The sequence below is a fragment of the Peromyscus eremicus genome, chromosome 12 (genome assembly GCF_949786415.1).
Source record: "Peromyscus eremicus chromosome 12, PerEre_H2_v1, whole genome shotgun sequence".
NCBI classification, from domain to species: domain Eukaryota; kingdom Metazoa; phylum Chordata; class Mammalia; order Rodentia; family Cricetidae; genus Peromyscus; species Peromyscus eremicus.
The window spans coordinates 77,382,680-77,403,256 of NC_081428.1; the positions used below are offsets into that span (position 1 = coordinate 77,382,680).

Sequence of the window (20,577 nt, forward strand, 5' to 3'; positions counted from 1 at the left end):
GTTAATAGTATGTTTGACTTATTCAGACAGCCTTGTTATTTTACCCTCCTCCCTCTTTCTGTATTTACCTCCCTCTCCATCCTTAATGCCCCCTCTTTCCCATCTCCAGGGTCAGATCACTTGTACTCTGCTATTCCCCTCTCTATTGCCTCACAACCCCTCTATGCTGACAATGATCCCATCTTACTTCCCTGTATAGCTAAATAATATTCTGTAATGTATCTGTACTGTATTTTCTTTACTACTCATAGTTTGAAGAACATCTAGGATGTTTCCATTTCCTAGCTATTATGAATAAAGCAGCAATGAACATAACTGAGGAGTATCTGTGAAGTAGGATGTCAAGTCCTTGGGCATATGTGAGTGGTATAGCTGGGTCATATAGTGGATTTATAGATTTTTGAGAATTCTCCACACTGATTACCAAAGTGGCTGCACCAGCCTGCAATCCCAACAGTAGTGAATGAGGGTAGTAGGTTGCTTTGTTTTATCTTTGTCATTCTGACAGGGGTAAAATGAAATAACAGTGTTGTTTTCATTTTAATTTCTAGGAATGATTAATACCTTTAAAGATATTTCTTAGCCATTTTTTTCTTCTTTTGAGAACTCTCTGTTCAGGTCCAGGTCCAATTTTCAAAGGGGTCATTCATTTTATGATTCTTTGTTTTTTGAGTTCTTTACATACTCTAGAAGTTAATCCTCTGTCAGATATGTACCTGGCAAGGATTCTCTCCCATTCTGTGCTTCCCCTCCTTTTGGTTTATTGCTCTTTTAGCTGTGCAGAAGCTTTTTAGTTTTATGAAGTCCCACTTGTCAGTTGTTGGCCTTAATCATAGGGCAAATGGAGACCTATTCAGGAAGTCCTTTCCTATACCCACAGAATGTGGAAAACTGCCTGTGTTTTCTTCTGGCAAATTTCAGTGTTTCATGTTTCACACTTGTCTCTTTGATCCATTTGGAGAAAATTTTGTGCAAGTGATAAGTAAGGGTCTAATTTCATTCTTCTACATGTGGACATTCAGTGTTCCCAGCACCATTTGTTGAAAATGCTTTCTTTTCTGAGATTCAGTTTTTAGCGTATTTCTCAAATGTTATATGTACTAGTGTTCGGAACTTCAATTTTGTTTAATTGGTCTACAGGTCTATTTTTGTAGCAATAAACTATTGCTTTTATTACTATGGGTCTATAACATATCTTAAATCAGGAATGGTAACCCCTCCAACACTGTTCTTTTTGCTCTGGATTGTTTTGGCTATCAGGGGTTTTTTGTGGTTCCATGTGAATTTTAGGATAGTTTTTTTTTTAATTTCTGTGAAGAATGAGATGGGAATTTTGATTGGGATTCCAGTTAGTCTGTAAATAGCTTTTGACAAAATGGCCATTTTCACAATGTTAATTCTACAACTCCATAAACATGAGATTTATTTTCATTTTCTAGTGTCGTTCTCTATCTCTTTCTTCAGAGGTTTAAAGTTTTCTTTGTAGAGGTCCTTCACTTCCTTGATTAGGTTTATTCCTGAACATTTGATTTCCTTTGAGGCTACTGTGAATGGGAGTGTGTCCATGACATCCTTCTTTGCATGTCTGTTGCTGGTTATAGAAAAATCTACTAAAAAAAATCAAATTTTGTGCAAGTGATAAATAAGGGTCTAATTTGAGCAAGTTAATTCTGTGTCCTCCAACATTGCTGAATTTGTGTATTGTTTCTAGAATTTTTCCTGATAGAATTTTGGAATTTCTGATGAATAATAATATTCCATTTGCAAATAGTAATAGCTTTGCTTCTTCTTTCTCTATTTGTAGTTTGCTTCTATTGCTTTTATGCTCCAGCTAGCACTTCAAGCACAACTGAAAAGGGGTGGGGACAGAGGACATCCCTGTCTTGTTCCTGACTTCAGTAGGATAGCTTCAACATTTCTCTATTTAGGATGTTGGCTGTGGGTTTCTCATATATTGCTTTTACTGTGTTGAGATATATTCTCTCTAGCCCTACATTCTATAGGGCTTTTATAACGAAGATACATTGGATTTTGTCAAAGGCTTTCTTTTGCATCTATTGAGATGATCATGTGATTTTTGTCTTTATGCAATTTGTTACATTTATTGACTTGCATTATGTTGACCCATCTCTGCATTTCAGGGATAAAGCTGACTTGGTCAGTGTGGATAATCTCTTGATGCATGTCTTTATTATGTTTGCAGGTATTTGATTAAGCATATTTGAGTATATGTTCCTCTTGGATATTGGTTTGTGGTTTTATTTTGTGTGGGTTGTGTCTTTGCATGGTATCACAATGATACTGGCATCACAGAAGGAGTCTGGGAGTGCTCCTTATATTTCAATTTCTAAAAAAACATTTAAAAAGGACTAGATGTAAATTGCCTATGAAGGTCTGCTAGAATTCTGCTGTGAGTCCATCTGGCCCTGGAAGTTTTTTTTTAGCTGAAAGGCTTTTTATTACTGTTTTAATCTCATTTGTTATAGGTCTCTTGAAGTTATTCACTTCTCCTTGGTTTAATTTTGTGGTTTAGCTGAATTTAGAAATTCAAAACAGAAATTCAGCCATTTATTTTTGGGTTTCCAACTTAATGGAGTATAGGTTTTCTAAATATTCCCTTACAATATTCTGAATTTCTTTGGTATGTATTGGTATCTCTGTTCATTTGAGATTATGATCACTTGAGTCCTCCCTTTCTTTCCTTAGGTTGTCAAAACTTTTTTTTTAATCTTCACAAGAACCAACTCTTAGATTTGTTGATTTTTTTGTGTTGTTTTCTTTGTTTCAAATTCACTGATTTCTGATTTGTGTTTTATTATTTCTTGCTTTGGTTTGGATTTGGTTTGTTCTTTTTTTCGAATTTTTAAATTGCATCTTAAATCATTTATTTTTGTTAGTTCTGATTTTTTTAATGTAGGAACTTAGAGCTACACAACTCCCTCTGCTTTCAATGTGTTCCAGAGGTTTTATTGTGTTGTGTTGTTTTCACTTTCATTTAGTACCAGGAAATTTTTATTTCTTTCTTGATTTCTTCTTTGACCCATTCATCATCCATGAGTTGTTCAATCTACATGAGTTTGTGGATTTATGAGAGATTTGTTTGCTGTCAACTTCAGGTTTTATTGCATTGTGTTCAGATAGGATACAAGGAGTGATTTCAATCTTTTTCAATTTTAAAGATGTTTTATGTCTAAGGATGTGGTCTATTTTTTAAAAGCTTCCATGTACTTCTGAGTATAACATGTATTCTTTGGTGTTTGCAGATATCTCTTAGGACCATTTGATGTACAATGTCAAATCATTCTGATGTTTCTGTTTACTTTTGGTCTAGATGACCTGTGTATTGGAGAAAGTGGCATATTGAAAGCATCTACTATTAATGGATTGATTTTAATCTGTGTCTTTAAATCTAGTAGTTCATTTTTATTAAATTGGGGGCACATATGTTTATGATAGTAATGTTTTATTGGTTGACTGTTCCCTTGGTTGGAATGAGGTGACCCTCTTTATCTCTTCTGATTAGTTTTAGTTTGAGGTATATCTTGTCAGATATTAGGATAGAGACACCTGCTTGCTTCCTGGTCCCATTTGGTTGAAGTATTTTTGCCTATCCTTTTACTCTAAAGCAGTGCTTATTTTAAAGCTAAGATGTCTTCCTTGTAGGCAGCAGATAGGTGGATTTTGTTTCTTGATCTATTCTTACCTCCTTACCCTTACCTCCTCCCCCTCTCACCAGACTCCCACTTTACTCAGGAGATCAGTCTGTGTCTTCAATTAGAGAATTGAGGCGAATGATTTTTAAAGGTATTACAGAATGTATGTGCTAATTGTTGTCAATGTGTTGTTGACTTTTGTGTTGTTGAGTCCTCTTTGTTACTTTGTGTTTTGATAATTATGGCTTCATGTTTCTTTCCATACTCTCTGCTATGCTCATTCTCTCTTCAGCCTGAAACAATGCTTCCTGTGTTTTCTTTAGGTCTAGTTTGTTGGATATAAACCTTCCAGGCTGTATATCACAGAGAGTTTTTTTCTTTTTCTTTATCCTTCAGTTATGACAGATAGATTTTGGGAGTATATTAGTCTAGATTGGCCCTCATAGTCTTTTAGAACTTAAGATGCATTGTTCCAGGCTCTTCGAACTCTCAAAGTTTCCACTGAGAAATCAGCTGTTATTCTCACGCATTTTCCTTTACATGTGACTTATGGGGTTTTTTTTTCCTCTTACAGCTTTCAAAACACTTTCTTTGTTATGTGTACTTGGTGTTTTAACCATGATATACCACAGGGATTTTCTTTCCTGGTTTTGTCTACTTTGTGTTCTCTGTTCTTCTTGTATCTGTATGGGTGTGTCTTTCCTTAGTTTTGGGGGATGTTTTCTTCTGTGATCTTGTTAAAGATTTGATCTATGCCTTTAGCTTGGGATGCTTTTCCCTCATCTATGCCTATAATTCAAAGGTTTGGAGTTTTTTTCATGGTGTCCCACATTTCTTGTATGCTGCTTTCTGGTGTTTTTAATTCTTTTCATATTCCATACTTATTTTGTTTGAATCCTCTATTTTAAGTCCTGATATTCTTTTTTTTTTTTTTACTTTATTTCCTATCTCTTTCCTTGCTCTTCCTCTTTGTCCCTCCCCCAACTCTACCAACCCATTCCCTCATGTTCTCTTGTCACCTCCCCTTACCTCCTCCCCCTCTCACCAGACTCCCACTTTACTCAGGAGATCTTATCTTTTTCCTCTTCCTAGGGGGATCCATGCATGTCTCTCTTAGAGTCCTCCTTGTTACCTAGCTTCTCTGGGGTCGTGGATTGTAGCCTAGTTATCCTTTGCTTTACGTCTAATATCCACTTATAAGTGAGTACATACCATGTTTGTCTTTCTGGGTCTTGGTTACCTCACTCAGTATAGTTTTTTCTAGTTCCATCCATTTGCCTGTAAATTTCATTGTATCATTGTTTTTTTACAGCTGAGTAATACTCCATTGTGTAAATGTACCACATTTTCTTTATTAATTCTTTGATTGAGGGACATCTAGGTTGTGGTTCTGACTATTAAAAATAATGCTGCTATGAACATACCTGAGCAAATGTCCTTGTGGTATGAATGTATATAATTTTGGGTTTATGTCCAAGAGTGGTATTGCTGGATCATGAGGTAGATTCATTCCCAGTTTTCTGAGAAACCACCATACTGATTTCAAAGTGGCTGTACAAGTGTGCACTCCCATCAGCAATGGAGGAGTGTTCCCCTTGCTCCACATCCTCTCCAGCATAGGCTGTCATCAGTGTTTTTGATCTTAGCCATTCTGACATGTATAAGATGGTATCTCAGAGTCATTTTGATTTGCATTTCCCTGATGGCAAGGATGTTGAGCAATTTTTTTAAGTGTCTTTCGGCCATTTGAGATTCTTCTGTTGAGAATTCTCTGTTTAGATCTATACCATATTTTTAATTGGATTATTTGGTACTTTTATGTCTAGTTTCTTCAGTTCTTTATATATTTTGGAGATCAGTCCTCTGTCAGATGTAGGATTGGTAAAGACCTTTTCCATTCTGTAGGCTGCTGTTTTGTCTTATTTACTGTGTCCTTTGTCTTATAGAAGCTTCTCAGTTTCAGGAGGTATCATTAATTGTTGCTCTCAGTGTTTGTGCTACTGGTAGTATATTTAGGAGGTGGTCTCTTGTATGCATTCAAGGCTACTTTCCACTTTCTCTTCTGTCAGGTTCAGTGTAACTTGGTTTATGTTTAGGTCCTTGATCCATTTGGACTTGAGTTTTGTGCAGAGTAAAAGATATGAATCTATTTGTATTCTTCTACATGCCACCATCCAGTTATGCCAACACCATTTGTTGAAGATGCTTTCTTTTTCCATTGTATATTTTTGGCTTCTTTGTCAAAAATCAAGTGTGTGGATTAATGTCAGGGACTTTGATTCAATTACATTAATCCACGTGTCTGCTTTTATGCTAGTACCAAGCTGTTTTTATTAATATTGCTCTGTAGTAGAGCTTGAATTCAGAGATGTAATGCCTCCAGAGGTTCCTTTATTACACAATTGTTTTGGCTAGCCTGGAATTTTTGTTTTTCCATAATGAAGTTGAGTATTGTTCTTTCCAAGTCTGTGAAGAATTGTGTTGGGATTTTGATGAGGATTGCATTGAATCTGTAGATTGCTTTTGACAAGATTGCCATTTTTACTATGTTGATCCTACCTATCCAAGAGCATGGGAGATCTTTCCATTTTCTGATATCTTCTTCAACTTCTTTCCTCAAAGACTTGTCATACAGTTTGTCCATTTGTTTGGTAAGAATTACCCCAAGGTATTTTATGTTATTTATGGCTATAGTAAAGGATGTTGCTTTCTTGAATTCTTTTTCAGATTTCTTTTTCTTTATCATTAGTATATAGGAGGGCTATTGATTTTTTTTTTTAGTTAATCTTGTATCTCACCACATTGCTGAGGTATTTGTCAGCTGTAGGAGTTTCCTGGCAGAATTTTTGGGGTTATTTATGTATATTATCATATCATCTGCAAACAGCAAAAGTTTGACATCTTACTTTCCAATCTGTATCCCCTAGATCTCCTTTTATTGTCTTATTGCTCTAGCTAGAACTTCAGGTACTATGTTGAATAAGTATGGGGAGAGTGGACAGCCTTGTCTTGTTCCTGATTTTAATCAAATCGCTTTGAGTTTCTCTCCACTTAATTTGATGTTGGCTATCAGCTTGCTGTAAATTGCCTTTATTATATTTATCTATGTTCCTTGTATCCCTGATCTTTCCAAGACTTTTATCATGAAGGGGTGGCGAATTCTGTCAAAGGCTTTTTCTGTATCTAATAAGATAATCATGTGGTTTCTTTCCTTTCAGTTTGTTAATATGGTAGATTACACTGACAGATTTTCATATGTTGAACCATCCCTGAATCTCTGGGATGAAGACTACTTGATCATGGTGGATGATTTTTTTGATGTGTTCTTCGATTTGGTTTGCTGGTATTTTAATGAGTGTTTTTGCATCAATGTTCATGAGAGAAATTGGTCTGTAATTCTCTTTCTTAGTTGCATCTTTGTGTGGTTTGGGTACCAGGGTTACTGTAGCCTCGTAAAAAGAGTCTGGCAATGTTCCCTCTGTTTCTATTGTATGGAACAATTTGAGGAGTATTGGTATTAGCTCTTCTTTGAAAATCTGGTAGAATTCTGTGCTGAAACCATCTGGCCCTGGGCTTTTTTTTTTTTTTTTTTTTGGTTGAGAGACTTTTAATAACTGCTTCTGTATCTTTAGGGGTTATAGGTTTATTTAAATTGTTTATATGGTCTTGATTTAATTTTGGCCAAGGTACCTATCCAGAAAATTGTCCATTTCTTTTAGGTTTCCAATTTTGTGGAGTACAGGTTTTTGAAGTATGACCTAATGATTCTCTGGATTTCCTCAGTGTCTGTTGTTATGTCCCTCTTTTCATTTCTGATTTTGTTAATTTAGATTCTCTCTCTCTCTCTCTCTCTCTCTCTCTCTCTCTCTCTCTCTGTTAGTTTGGTTAGTTTGGATAAGGGTTTGTCTATCTTGTTGATTTTCTCAAAGAACCAACTCTTTGTTTCATTGATTTTTTTTTTTTGTATTGTTCTCTATGTTTCTATTTTATTGATTTCAGCCTTCAATTTGATTTTTTTTCCTGGTGTCTACTTCTCCTGGGTGAGTTTACTTTTTTTGTTCTAGAGCTTTCAGGTGTACTATTGAGTCACTTGTGAGAGATTTCTCCAAATTCTTTATGAAGTGCTATGAACTTTCCTCTTAGCACTGCTTTCAATGTGTTCCATAAGTTTACATATTTTGTACATTAATTTTCACTGAATTCTAGGATGTCTTTAACTTCTTTCTTTATTTCTTCCTTGACCCAGAGGTGGTTCAGTTGAAAGCTGTTCTGTTTTCATGAATTTGAAGGCTTTCTGTTGTTGCTGAACTCTAACTTTAGCCCATGGTTGTCCGATAAGATGCAAGGGGTTACTCTAATTTTTTTTGTATCTATTGATATTTGCTTTATGACTGAGTGTGTGGTCAGTTTTGAAGAAGGTTCCATGACGTGCTGAGAAAAATGTATATTCTTTTATGTTTGGGTAAAATGTTCTGTAGATGTCTATTAAGTCCATTTGAGTCATAGCATATGTTAGTTTCCTTGTTTCTCTGTTTAGTTTCTGTCTGGCAAAGCTATTCATTGGTGAGAGTGGGGTGTTGAAGTCTCCCACTATTAATGTGTGGGGTTTGATGTGTGCTTTAAGCTTTAGTATGTTTCTTTTATATATGTGGGTGCTCTTGTATTTGGGGCATAGATGTTCAGAATTCAAACTTCATCTTCATAGATTTTTTCCTTTGATGAATATGAAATGTCCTCCATCTTTTTTGATTAATTTTAGTTTGAAGTCTATTTTATTAGATATTAAGATAGCTACCCCAGCTTGCTTCTTAGGTCCATTTGAGTGGAAAGTCTTTTCCCAACCCTTTACTCTGAGGTAATGTCTGTCTTTGAAGTTGAGGTGTGTTTCTTGTATGCAGCAGAGGGATGGATCCTGTTTTCATATCCACTCTGTTAGCCTGTCTTTTTATTGGTACATTGAATCCATTGATATTAAGAGATGATATTGACCAGTGATTATTAATTCCTGTTACTTTTTGGTTTGGTGGTGGTCATGGTGTGTGCGTGTGTTTACCTTCGTTGGGTTTGCTGTGAGATTATCTATTGCCTGTGTTTTTGTGGATGTAACTGAGTTCTTTAGGTTGGAGTTTACCTTCTAGTACTTTCGGTAGTGCTGGGTTTGTGGACAGGTATTGTTAAAATCTCTGGTTTCATCATGAAATATCTTGTTTTCTCCATCTATGTTACTGAAAGTTTTGCTGGGTATAGTAATCTGGCCTGGCATCCATGGTCCCTTAGTGTCTATATAACATCTGCCCAGGATCTTCTGGCTTTTAGAGTCTCCATTGATAAGTCAGGTATAATTCTGATATATCTGCTTTTATGCATTACTTGGACTTTTTCCTTTGCAGCTCTTAATATTCTTTCTTCATTCTGTATGTTTAGTGTTTTGATTATTATGTGAGGAGGTCCAGTCTTTTTGGAGTTCGCTTCTTATACCTTCATAGGCATGTCCTTCTTTAGGTTGGGAAAGTTTTCTTCTATGATTTTTGTTGAATATGTTTTCTGTGCCTTTGAGCTGGAATTCTCCTTCTTCTATCCCTCTTATTCTTAGGTTTGGTCTCTTCATGGTTTCTCAGATTTCCTGGATGTTTTGTGTTAAGAATCTTTTGGATTTAACATTTTCTTTGACTGGTGAATCTATTTCCTCCATTGTATCTTCAATGCCTGAGATTCTCTCTTCCATTTCTTGTATTCTGTTGGTAATGTTTGCATCTCTAGTTCCTGTTCTCTTCCCCAGTTTTTCCATTTCCAGCATTCCCTCGGTTTGTGTTTTCTTTATTGTTTCTATTTCAGTTTTCAAGTCTTGAATTGTTTCCTTTGCCTGTTTGATTGTTTTTTTTTTTTTTCTTGGCCTTTGCTTTCTTTAAGGGATATATTGATTTCTTCCAATTTTTTGTTTCTCTTTTCCTTGACTTCTTTAAGGGAATTTTTCATTTCTTCTTTAAGAGCCTCTATCATCTTCATAAACTAATTTTTAAGTTCAGTGTGTGTGTGTGTGTGTGTGTGTGTTTCAGCTGCATTGGATGTTCAGGCTTTGCTGTTGTAGGACCATTGGGTTCTGGCGTTTGGTGGTGCCATACTGCTCTTTCCATTGTTGAATGTGTTCTTACAGCAGTGTTTACTCATCTTGTCTTCCACTGGTGTGGCTTGTGCCTGTGCCTGTTGTGACAGCTGTTGTGTTTTGAACCTGTGCCTATGTAGTCAGCTGTTTTTCCAGCTGGTGTGGTTTGCATCTGTGCCTCTGTAGTCTGCTGGGTTTGTGGGAGAGAGATGGCCACAGAGAGGGTGTCCTGGTTCTTAGGGTTGGGTGTTGGAGTGGGCCTTGACAGGACCACATCCAATGGGTGGGTATGGGTGTGCAGCCTGGAGACAGATATCTTACCTGCCTGCAGGCTGGTGGGGACTGCACCAGAGCAGTAGAGTTCCACCAGAGGTGGAGGCAGGTCCAGCTTGCCTTGCTAGTGCTGGGATGGGAGGGGAGGTCATGGAATGTGGCCTGGGGTTTAGTTAGGGTCTGGACTTTGGGGCAGTCCAGATGAGAGGCCAGTCATTCACCTGTTTTTCCACGTAGTGTGGTTTGTGCCTGTGCCTCTGTGGTCTGCTGGGGTTGCAGTGATATTCTTTCTTATACTTGATTCACTCTATTTGCAAGGCTTTCCTTTGCATTTTCTAGTTGAGTTGTAGTGTTTTCTCATTCCATCTGCATTTCATCTTAAGTGCTCACCAATGTTTCTATCTATTGAATTCTATTCTAAAATTCTGGTTTATCTTTGTCATTTCTATCAGCCTCATGTTGGTATTTTTTTAACAGCACTCAGGCATTTATTCTCCTTAATTTTCCTCCATGATTCCACTGAGCTGTCTCTTTGTGTCTTCTTTAAATTCTTTGAATTCTTTGATGAAGTTTATGATTGTTCTTTTAGATTCTGTGTTCTGGGATTCATCTAGGTAATTCTCATGGGCAAATAATTCTACAGGATGGGTAGATTTTGGAGAGAAGATACTAGCCTAATCTTTCACACTGTTATTATTTTTGCAATGAGATCTGGGAATGTGGGCTTCTTTTATTAGTTCAGATTCTGTTATAGACTGAGAAGGTTGGAGCAGAAGAGAGGATGTGGGAGAATGTTGGGCCTAGACATGGGAAATGACTTGAGTGAAATAAAGTCAGGTTGGCAGGGTACTAGGCTGGAATACAGTATATTCTCCCTGGTCCTAGCCTAGAGTGTGGGGGTAGATATGGATGGATGGATGGATGGAAAGTTGTGATATTGTGTGGAAGGGTTCTGTGTGGTGGAGAATAAGGTAGAGAGGTTTCTGATGAAAGCCTATAGATCATGTGTGGTGCATCAGGGGAGGCCACACTAGACTTGGACCTTCTTAGATTTAACATTCTCTTGACTGAGCTTTCCATTTCTAGCTTGTCTTCAAGACCTGACATTCTCTCTTTCAGGTTTTATTATCTGTTAGTAAGGCTCACCTTTCAGATTTCTGTTTGACAACATGAGTTTTTCACTTCCAGTTTTATTTCAGTTTAAGTTTTCTTTGGTGAGTCTATTTCTTTGTTAAATTCTACTTCCAGGTCTTGAATTATTTTCATAATTTCATTCAACTGTTTGTGTCTTCATCTTTATTAAGGCATTTATTCACATCCTCTTTAAGTAACATATTCATAACTGCTGTTCTGAAGTCCGTGTCTTGCTCTTCAGCTAAATTTCTTGTCTTAGGGCCTAACACAATTGGGTTCCTGGCTTTTAGAGGAGGTACATCATCTTGGTTGTTCATGGTTTATGTTTTTATGCTGGGATGTAGGCATCTGGAGTTGTGGTGATTGGGGTGTTTCTTGGTGTAGACACCTGAATTCATCTTTGTTGGATTGGTATTCTGTTCTTTGACTGCTGTTGGCCAATCTGAGTCCTAGCCAAGTGTGGTAGCTGTGGGATTCCTGCATCCCAGTCAAGTGTGGTAGCTGTGGGATATCTAGTTGACAATTTCTGTGTGGTTGGAAAGGACTCATAAAAGAATAGAGATAAGCTAGAAAGAAAGGTTGAAAGAGGAAGTGAGAAAGAACCAGGGAGACCCTCAGTCTCCACCAAGAGGCAGAGTTCCCAGGGGATTGTGATGGAATGGAAGGAGGGGCTCCTGTTAGAAGGCTGCAGCAAGATGAAGGGTAAGGTAGAGAGACAGAAATGGGGGACAGGAAGGAGCATGAAAATCCCTGAGTGAGGTAGCTTTGGGTAGAGAGAGGTTCTGCAGGTTGGTTCAGTTACAAAGGACTGGAGACAGGCTAGATGAAAATGCTAAAAGTGATCTCCAAGAAGGACTAGAGGAACCTTCAAGACAGCATCTTTAACAAGTGCTGCGGGTAAAAACTAGTTAGCTGCATATGAAAGAATGAAACTATCCTAATCTCTCACTCTGAAAATACTCAATTACAAATGGATCAAGAATCTCAACATAAGACTGAATATCTTAAATCTGCTAGAGGAGAAAGCAGGGAATACACTTGAACTCACTAACACAGGAAAGGACTTTCTGAACAGGACACTGATGGCATGGGCATTAATATCAACAATAAATGGGACCTCATGAAACTAAAATATTTCTGTACACAAAAAAGACATCATCACTTAAGTGAAAATGAAACCTACAGAGGGAAAAACCTTCACCAGCTATAATTGGACAGGGGGTTAATATCTAGAATGTATAATGAACTCAAAGAGTTAAACATTAAGAAAACAATCCAATTAAAATGTGGGGCATGGAAGTGAACAGAGTTCTCAGAAGATAAAATACAACTATTTAACATTTTTTAAATATTTAACATCCTAAGCCGTCAGGGAAATGCAAATTTAAACTAAGTTGAGAGTTCCTCTTACCTCAGTCAGAATAGCTAAATTCTAAAACAAACAATGACAAATGCTGACATTGATACAGGGAAAGAGAAACTCTTGTTCACTGCTAATAGGAGTAAAAACTGGTATAGTCACTATGAAAATCAATACAGAGTTTCCACAAAAAGCTGAGAATAGAGCTACCCACATGATCAGGCTAAACTACTTTTGGGTATATACCCAAAGGACTCTGTATCTTACTACAAAGATATTTGTGTAGACAAGTTCATTATTCCTCTCATCACAAATAGCCAGAAAATGGAAACAGCCTCTATGTCTATCAATTGATGAATAGATGATGAAAATGTGGTATATTTATATAATGGAATATTAACTATTAAAAACTGAAATTACAAAATTTGCAGGTAAATGGAGTTGGAAACAATCATTCTTGGTGAGGTGACCCAGACCCAGAAAAACAAATATTGAATGTTTTCACTCATTTTTGATCATTAGCTTTGAAGGTTTAGATATGTGTATTTTTTCCAAAATACCAATAGAAATCAGGAATTACTAAGGGCCCTTAGGGAAGGGCTTTCAAGAGACAGAATATAGAACGTAATAAAGATCTAAGGAGAATTGTAGAACAGAAAGGATAAATTAGAGTGAGAGATGGAGAAGCAGGGTAGAAGAGGGAAAGTGAGAGGGATAAATAACACTAAAAACTTCAAAAAAACATATGGAAACCTACTACTGTAGAACCTTCTTAAAACATTTCTCTATATACACATACAGGTAATTTAAATGGAGTTACCTTATAATGGGGTAATAGTGCCCCTACTAACAGACACTAAAGACTAAGAAAAAAGCCCAATCCCAGGAATGGGTTATTTTTCATGGAGTTGTTGACCAGTTCAGTCCCAATGACACCCCAGACATTATAGGATATTGTCAATGCTGTTTATTACCCTTCAGAGCTTGATAATAAAACTTTATTGCTGAAGACTACACATACTTGAGTCATAGAACATGGAGAAATCAATCTAGTTCTCACCTGGAAGCTCCGTCCCTATTGGCTAGCTGTCATAGTACTGAAGGGCTGTATACACTAATGCAGGGGAAAAGTAATCATCAAATCTTATCCAGATGATAACCCTGTGAACTAAATAATGATTTGTCTGATAAGACATACCTACTGGTGTAATAGTATGAACATCATCAGAATAACCAATGGCTCTCCTATTGCATTTAAGACCCACTCTACAAGATCAAACCCATACCTGGCACCATTACTGGGCCAAGAAGTTGTGGTGAGACAGATTATAGACCCTTGGAGAAATTTACTACTATTCTGCTAAATGGGCATAATACTAAATTAACTCCTAATGGCTTACCATTATAGCCATAGACTAAGGCATATCTCAGTTCTCATCAGAGAAGCTTCTAGTCAAAGTGGCCAACGCAGACCAACACTGGCCAAGGTGGAGAAAATTAAGGTCTAAGAATGTTTATACCTAAATGGAAAATGCATACTGCACTCCATCCTCCAAAGGCTGAAAGATCATTGAAGAAGAGGAAGCAGAAAGATCATAAAAGCCAGAGGTGGGCAACTACAAGGAAACAGTCTCTTCTTGACACAAAAGAGCAGCTACCCATATGAACTTAAAGTGATTGTTGCGACATGCACAAGACCTTTGTGAGTCCAAACCAGACCAAATTCCATGATGGAAAGGAGTACTGGGCATGCAGTCCCACCCATAGCCAAGGACTAGTCACAATTCTTAGCTTCTGGGGGAGTAAGGGTAAGTTTTTTCTAAGAGTATAGACCCTGATAAGTATACCATATTCCAATGAAAGACTACATGTCCAAGAATATTTGGGCAACACAAATTAGTCTTTATAGAGGAAAAAGACAAAGTTTGGAGAGAAGGGAAGTGGGATCAATCTAGGAAAAGCTGGTGGAGGAACGGTGAATATGATCAAAATATGTAGAAATTTCCAAAAAAATAAAATGTAGAAATTAACATAAAATTTTTAAATGCTATGAAGTTAGATAAGAATTTACATCTCTTATTCAGAAAGTAAACAACTATGTTGGGTAATGGCATGCACCATCATGGAGAATACAAAAAAAGATTGAAGTGTGTATAGTGCAATTTCCAGCTCTTAGTGGTCAGGAGGGGAACAGGGGCCACCTACTACAGTCTTTGTAACTTGTATATTCCCAGGCTCATTTAAGGTCCCTCCTAGCCAGTGAAATCTTCCATTTGTTCTTGTCCCCTAGTCCAATTGAATTAACAGTTTATTACACATTTTGTCAAGATCAGTCTCAGAGTTGAGGAAGCTAGAGGGCCATTTTGCAAGGGTCTCATATTCATGAAAGGTATGTGTATTATCTACAAGTAAACTCACTGAGATAAAAAAGTATGATGTATAATAGGATTTCATAATACTCATCATAGAATTGAAAACATAATAGGTATATCACCATAATCACTGTTATAATATATAAAATATATAAAATCATTATTCTGAAGAAAAAGATGGAGAAAGACACTAGAAAATGAAAAGGCATCCCATACTCATGAATTAGCAGAATTAAGGTTGTAAAAATGACCATTCTACCAAAAAACACTAAAACTCAATGCAATCTCTACCAAAATACATTACTTACAAAAAGAGGGGGGGAAAAAACTATCCTGAAATTTGGATTTCTTCCATTGGCAGAAGGAATCTCAAAACAGCCTAATATAGACTCTGTCATGTGGTTATTAGTTATAACTCTAATGAAGGTTTATAATGAAAAGGAGCAAGCTGCTGTGGGATGGTCTGTATGTCAAGTGAAAGGGGAAGTGCTGGTTTGTGCTGAAAGAGATAAGGAGATATGGAATAAAGGAAAATAGAGTAAAGGGAGTGAGGCCCTCAGGGTGAGACCCCACCCAGCTAATCTTGCAATTTGTGAAAAGAACAGACCTACAAAACAATCTATTCCTAAAGAGCAACAGCAAAGGAAAACTGATGGCAGATGTAATTACAGGATTGGCCAGGCTCCATCCAAGCAGGCAAAGGACTTGGCCTCATCAGCTGCCTGGTTAAAAGAGGATATAGGAATAAAGTGTTTGTGAATCTTCCTTCATGGTTAAGGAGAGCTGCTGAGGCCAGGTATTATTTCATTTTGAGAAATCTCTGTTCAGTTCCATAGCCAACTTTTATTGGGCTTTTGTAGTTTTTTTTTTGTATATTCTAGATGTTGTAACAAAACTTTTTAATTTTGTGAGGTCCCATTGTTAAGTGTTCTTTTTTATTTTTAAATGAAGTAGAATTACATCACCTTCCTCTCTCTCTTTCATCCCTACAGCCCCTTCCAGCAACTCTTCCTTGAATCCTCCCATGTTCCTCCCAGGACTCCTGGTTTAAATTTCCTGGTGTTCCTTTTCTCCTCAAACTGTACATTTTCATTTCTTTTTGCCCCACTTGCTCTTTTTCATTGTAGATCTGCCTAAAAGTGATTACTAATAACCACATGACAGAATCAATATTAGGCTGTCTTGAAACTCCTCTGCCAAACAACTAGTCCAAAATGCTTCAATTTAGCCTCAGACAGACTCTTAGGAAAAGGACAAAAAGCAGCCACATTCTTTGCCGAGATATCACAAAAATAGTCTCTAGCCCACATGCTAATATTGTTCCCCTCTGAAACCTCTTGATTTGGCCTACATATTCCACACTGTTCTCAGTACTACTGTCTTCCAAGACCCTAAGAGGATGGCCCATTAAGTCCCACTTAACAGAATTCAACTGCTTTTTTAGTCCAAAGTCTCCCATATTTCTCAAAAAAAAAAAAAAAAACCTGATCAAGCCTGCCACAGCAATTGCCAACTCTTAAAATTGTCCTCTGATCTCCACATGTATGCTGTGGCACACTCACACTGCGGCATATGCACACCTGTATACACACACACACACACACACACACACACACAAAACACATAAACACCACCATATCCCCACAAAATAACCATAAGTTAAAATTTTTATTTAAGTAAAGAGAATCAACCCCATGTCAACACTTTGGGCCAACACACCCAAGCACACACCTGTGTAGAATATTATTTTAAGGTGTGTTACTTTTGTTTATGTTGCATTTTTTAACTCTGTGAAGCTGTGTTACTGTGCCTGTGTAAAACACCTGTTGGTCTAATAAAGAACTGAATAGCCAATAGCAAGGCAGGAGAAAGGATAGGCAGGGCTGACAGGAAGAGAGAATATATAGAGGGATAAATCTGGGAAGAGAAGAGGAAGGAATGAGAGAGGAAGGAAGAGGACTCTAGGAGCCAGCCACCCAGCCACCCAGCCGCCCAGCCGCCCAGCCACCAAGCTACACAGCCAGACATGGAGTAAGAAATAAAGAAAGGTATATAGGATAAAGACAAAAGCCTAGAGGCAAAAGGTAGACAGGATAATTTAAAGTTAAGAAAAGCTGGCAAGCAACAAGCCAAGCTAAGGCCAGACATTCATAATTAAGAATAAGCGTCTATGTGTGATTTATTTGGGAGCTGGGTGGCGGCCCCCCAAAAGAGTAAAAAAACAACCAACAACACACCTGTGCACATACACACACATCTCCTGGAGCTAGAGTAATGGGTGGTTGTGAGCCCTTTGATCTGGTGCTGGGAATCAAACTCCAATCCTCAGAAAGAGCAGTACAAGCTTTTCATGGCTGAGCCATTTCTCAAGCCCCAAAACAATCAATTTTTTTAATGACAACATCTTATATATTGGTGCTAGTTCAGTGGTTGCCAGAGCTGGGGACAGAAGGAGGTAGCAGGTGTGACTGCAAAGAACAATGCAAGAGTCCTGCATGCTGATCTGAGTGTAATGTATCCTGAGTGTAATCATGGTGAATACACATGAGATAAAGTTACTTAGAATGAAATACATGGAAGATAGTGTGACTGGGAAAATGTGGATGAAATTAATAAATTTCTGTCAATATCAGCATCATAATTGTAATAATAAAATTTTGACATATGTCACTAGAGGAAGTTAAATGGACAGTAAAGGGCACATGAATTCTCTCAAATTTTTAAAAATAAAGATAAAAAATCCTTTCTCAATTCTCCTTGCTTCCCTCACCTGCTCTACCAATGAAAATATCAGAGAAAAAAACACCAAAATCCCAGGGACAAAAGAAGGACCAGAGAGGTACAGGGGTGTGTAAGTTAGTTTTAAAGATATCTTATAAGAAGGCTGGAGAGATGGCTCAGCACTGGCTGCTCTTCCAGAGGACCAGGGGTCAAGTCATGGCAGCTCACAATTATCTATAACTCCAGTTCCAGGGGATCCAACATCCACATACAGATACACATGCAGGCAAAACACCAATGCACATGAAATAAAATTAAATCACTGAGAATGGTTGAGTTGGGGTAGGGTCGGAGAGGGAGAGCAATGAAAGAGATGCCTTGATGGGGGAACAACCATCATGAGGTTAGGGAGAAACCTGGTGCTAGGGAAAATCCCAGGAACCCACAAAGATGACCCCAGCTAAGACTCCTAGCAATAGTGGAAAGGGTGCCTGAACTGGCTTTGTCCTGTAATCAGATTGGTGATTACACTAATTGCCATCATAGAACCCTCATCCAGTAACTGATGGAGGCAGATGCAGAGGTCCACAGCTAAGCACTGGGCGGAGCTCTGGGAGTCCAGTGGAAGAGAGGGAGGAGGGATTAAATGAGCAAGAGGTCAAGATCATAATGGGGGAAACCCATAGAGACAACTGAACCAAGCTCGTGGAAGCTCACCAACTCTAGACTAACAGCTAGGGAGCCTACATGGGACCGAACTAGGCCCTCTGAATGTGGGTGACAGTTGTGCAGCATGGTCTGTTTGTTGAGATACCTTGCTCAGCCTTGATGCAGTGGGGAGGGGCTTGGTCTTGCCTTGATATGCCAGGCTTTGTTGACTCCCCATGGGAGGCCTTACCCTTTCTCAGGAGTGGATGGTGGTGGAGTGAGGGGGAGGGGCAAGAGGAGGGGAGGGAGAGGGAACTGTGGTTGATATGTAAAATGAAAAAAAAAAGAACAAATCATTGAAAAAAAGATATCCTTATAAACAGAAGGGATTTTTTTAGGACAAAATAGTGACAGCAATCTCAGGGTTCAGTTAGTGGCTCATGTTTGATCTGGCAAGTGACACTCCCCGTCCCTCTCCCCCTTCACCCCCTGCCTCTTCTTCTCCCTGTCCTTTCTCCAGGTCCCCTCTTCCTCTCTCTGTCCCCTCCTTCGCTCTCTCTCCCGATACTTACTTCCCCCTTTCCCTGCCTCACTTGTCCCACATTTTCTCAATCTAAGGAGTAGAACTAGAACTTCATAAGGATTTTATAAAACCAGGTCTTTACCTACTTCAGATCTAGGAACATAACATTCCTTTTTCCCTAAATAAGACCAAAAGCACTACTGAATCTGTTTGGAATTTCTCTATTTTAAGGAAGCCTAAGAAGGTCAAAAGATGGCAAGAGGGAGCGAGGAAATGGCTTACTGAGTTACTTACTGAGCTAACTTAAAGACCTGGTTTGGGTCCCCAGCACCCACAAAAAGACAGCGTGGTGGCAGGTGCCTGTGATCCCCATGCTATGGGGTTGCTAACAGCCAGTCTTGCAGAAATGACAGGGTTCACATTCCTGTGTGAGGAAGACGTACCTCTATCAACCACAGGAGTGCCTGGCAGGGACTAGGACAGGGCTCATGGGTAAAGTGGGTCTGATTAGGGTAGATTAACATCTATGCAAAATGACTTCCAGGCAGTTTATACTGCTTTGAAACATCCTAACAACCTGCCTGATTTCAGTGAAAATGGAAATAAAAACACCAAGCCCTTTCACCCTCTTGGCCTCAATCACTAAGACCCCCTAAGGGGACTGAGATTGTACAGGAGGAACTTGGAGATGTCTCCTCTGGTTCCCCAGGCACAAAATAAAACAAAAAACACCTCATCAAGCAAGGGACCCAGCTGAGGGGCAGAGGTATAGCAGATAGGAGTCAGGGACTGACTGGGAGGGCCAGGGCTCAAGGGATAAGAGATCAAGGATGAATTAAGGGTGAGGTGGCAGGTCGGAGGGCGTGAGAAATTAAGGACAGCTCAAGTTAGGCCAGGCCAATGTGGCCGTAAGAGCCAACAGGGCATGAGCTGAGGAGGGCGGGCAACACTCGGGGGTGCAGGCTCACCTGCATTCTGCAGCGTCTCGATGTTTTGGGGTCTGGTCGCCAGCTCCGCCACCATCTGCACGAATTGCGTCCGGGCTTTCTGGTACTGTTCGAACACTGAGGAGAGAGACCCGGTGGAGCCGTCCGGTGGCCCGCGGCGCCAACCCTCCCGAGTGCCCGCCCGCCCTGACCATACCTTGCAGCACCTGCCGCTGGCTCATGGTGTAGCTGGTCCGCCAGGCGCAGCTGGTCTGCAGATAACAGGACCTCCGCCACCTCCCGGCCTGCACTAGGATCCGTTCCTCTGTGTATCGGTCTCCAGGGCAACCGACCCAAACCGGATGCAACCGCCATCGAAGGTCGTGACGTCACGGCCAGTGTGACGGAGGCAGGCACCCAGTAGGGTTACCTCGCTTACAACGTAGCACCTATGAGCTTGGTTTTTGGGTTTGGTTTGGTTTGGTTTTTGTTTGTTTTTCCATGCCGGCGACTGTCAGGACGACATGGTCCTCTACACACCGACCCAGAGTGGTTGCTGTGGCACCTATAGGTACGAGCGCTGGAGTGTTGGGAGCAAACTGTAGCCGGGCTGTCAAGAACAACCAAGCACGTAAACCACGTATAATATGATCGATACGGTATTGTCAAAGCACCCTTAACCCAATGTTTTATTTTTAGTGTATCCCTAGTACATATGACATTTTTTTATTTCCTCTGAAGGTTCACAACAACCGAATACTTAATTACACTCCAGATAGCAAGCAAGCAAGCAGTCCGAGAGAGTCATTGGGGAACGCAGAAAAGCAAATGATGTAATTAATATCCTACGGTCCAGGATTACTC

At 39.0% G+C, this 20,577-nt stretch overlaps 1 protein-coding gene across 4 annotated transcripts in view; it reads right to left on the reverse strand.

Annotated features, from left to right (window-relative positions):
- The window catches only part of LOC131922917 (sperm-associated antigen 6), a 142,348-nt gene extending 122,260 nt beyond the window's left edge, over positions 1-20,088 (reverse strand). For 2 of the 4 annotated variants that reach the window (XM_059277759.1, XM_059277758.1), the window contains exons 1-2: positions 19,931-20,078; positions 19,756-19,851 (exon numbers count right to left, since the gene is read on the reverse strand). In XM_059277759.1, the coding sequence (XP_059133742.1) occupies positions 19,756-19,851; positions 19,931-19,955 (121 nt within the window). In that variant the 5' untranslated portion in view covers positions 19,956-20,078. Of the gene's footprint in view, positions 1-19,755; positions 19,852-19,930 lie in introns of all 4 variants that reach the window. The other 2 variants (XM_059277757.1, XM_059277756.1) reach the window with 2 other exon arrangements.
- Between the last annotated feature and the right edge of the window lie 489 nt (positions 20,089-20,577).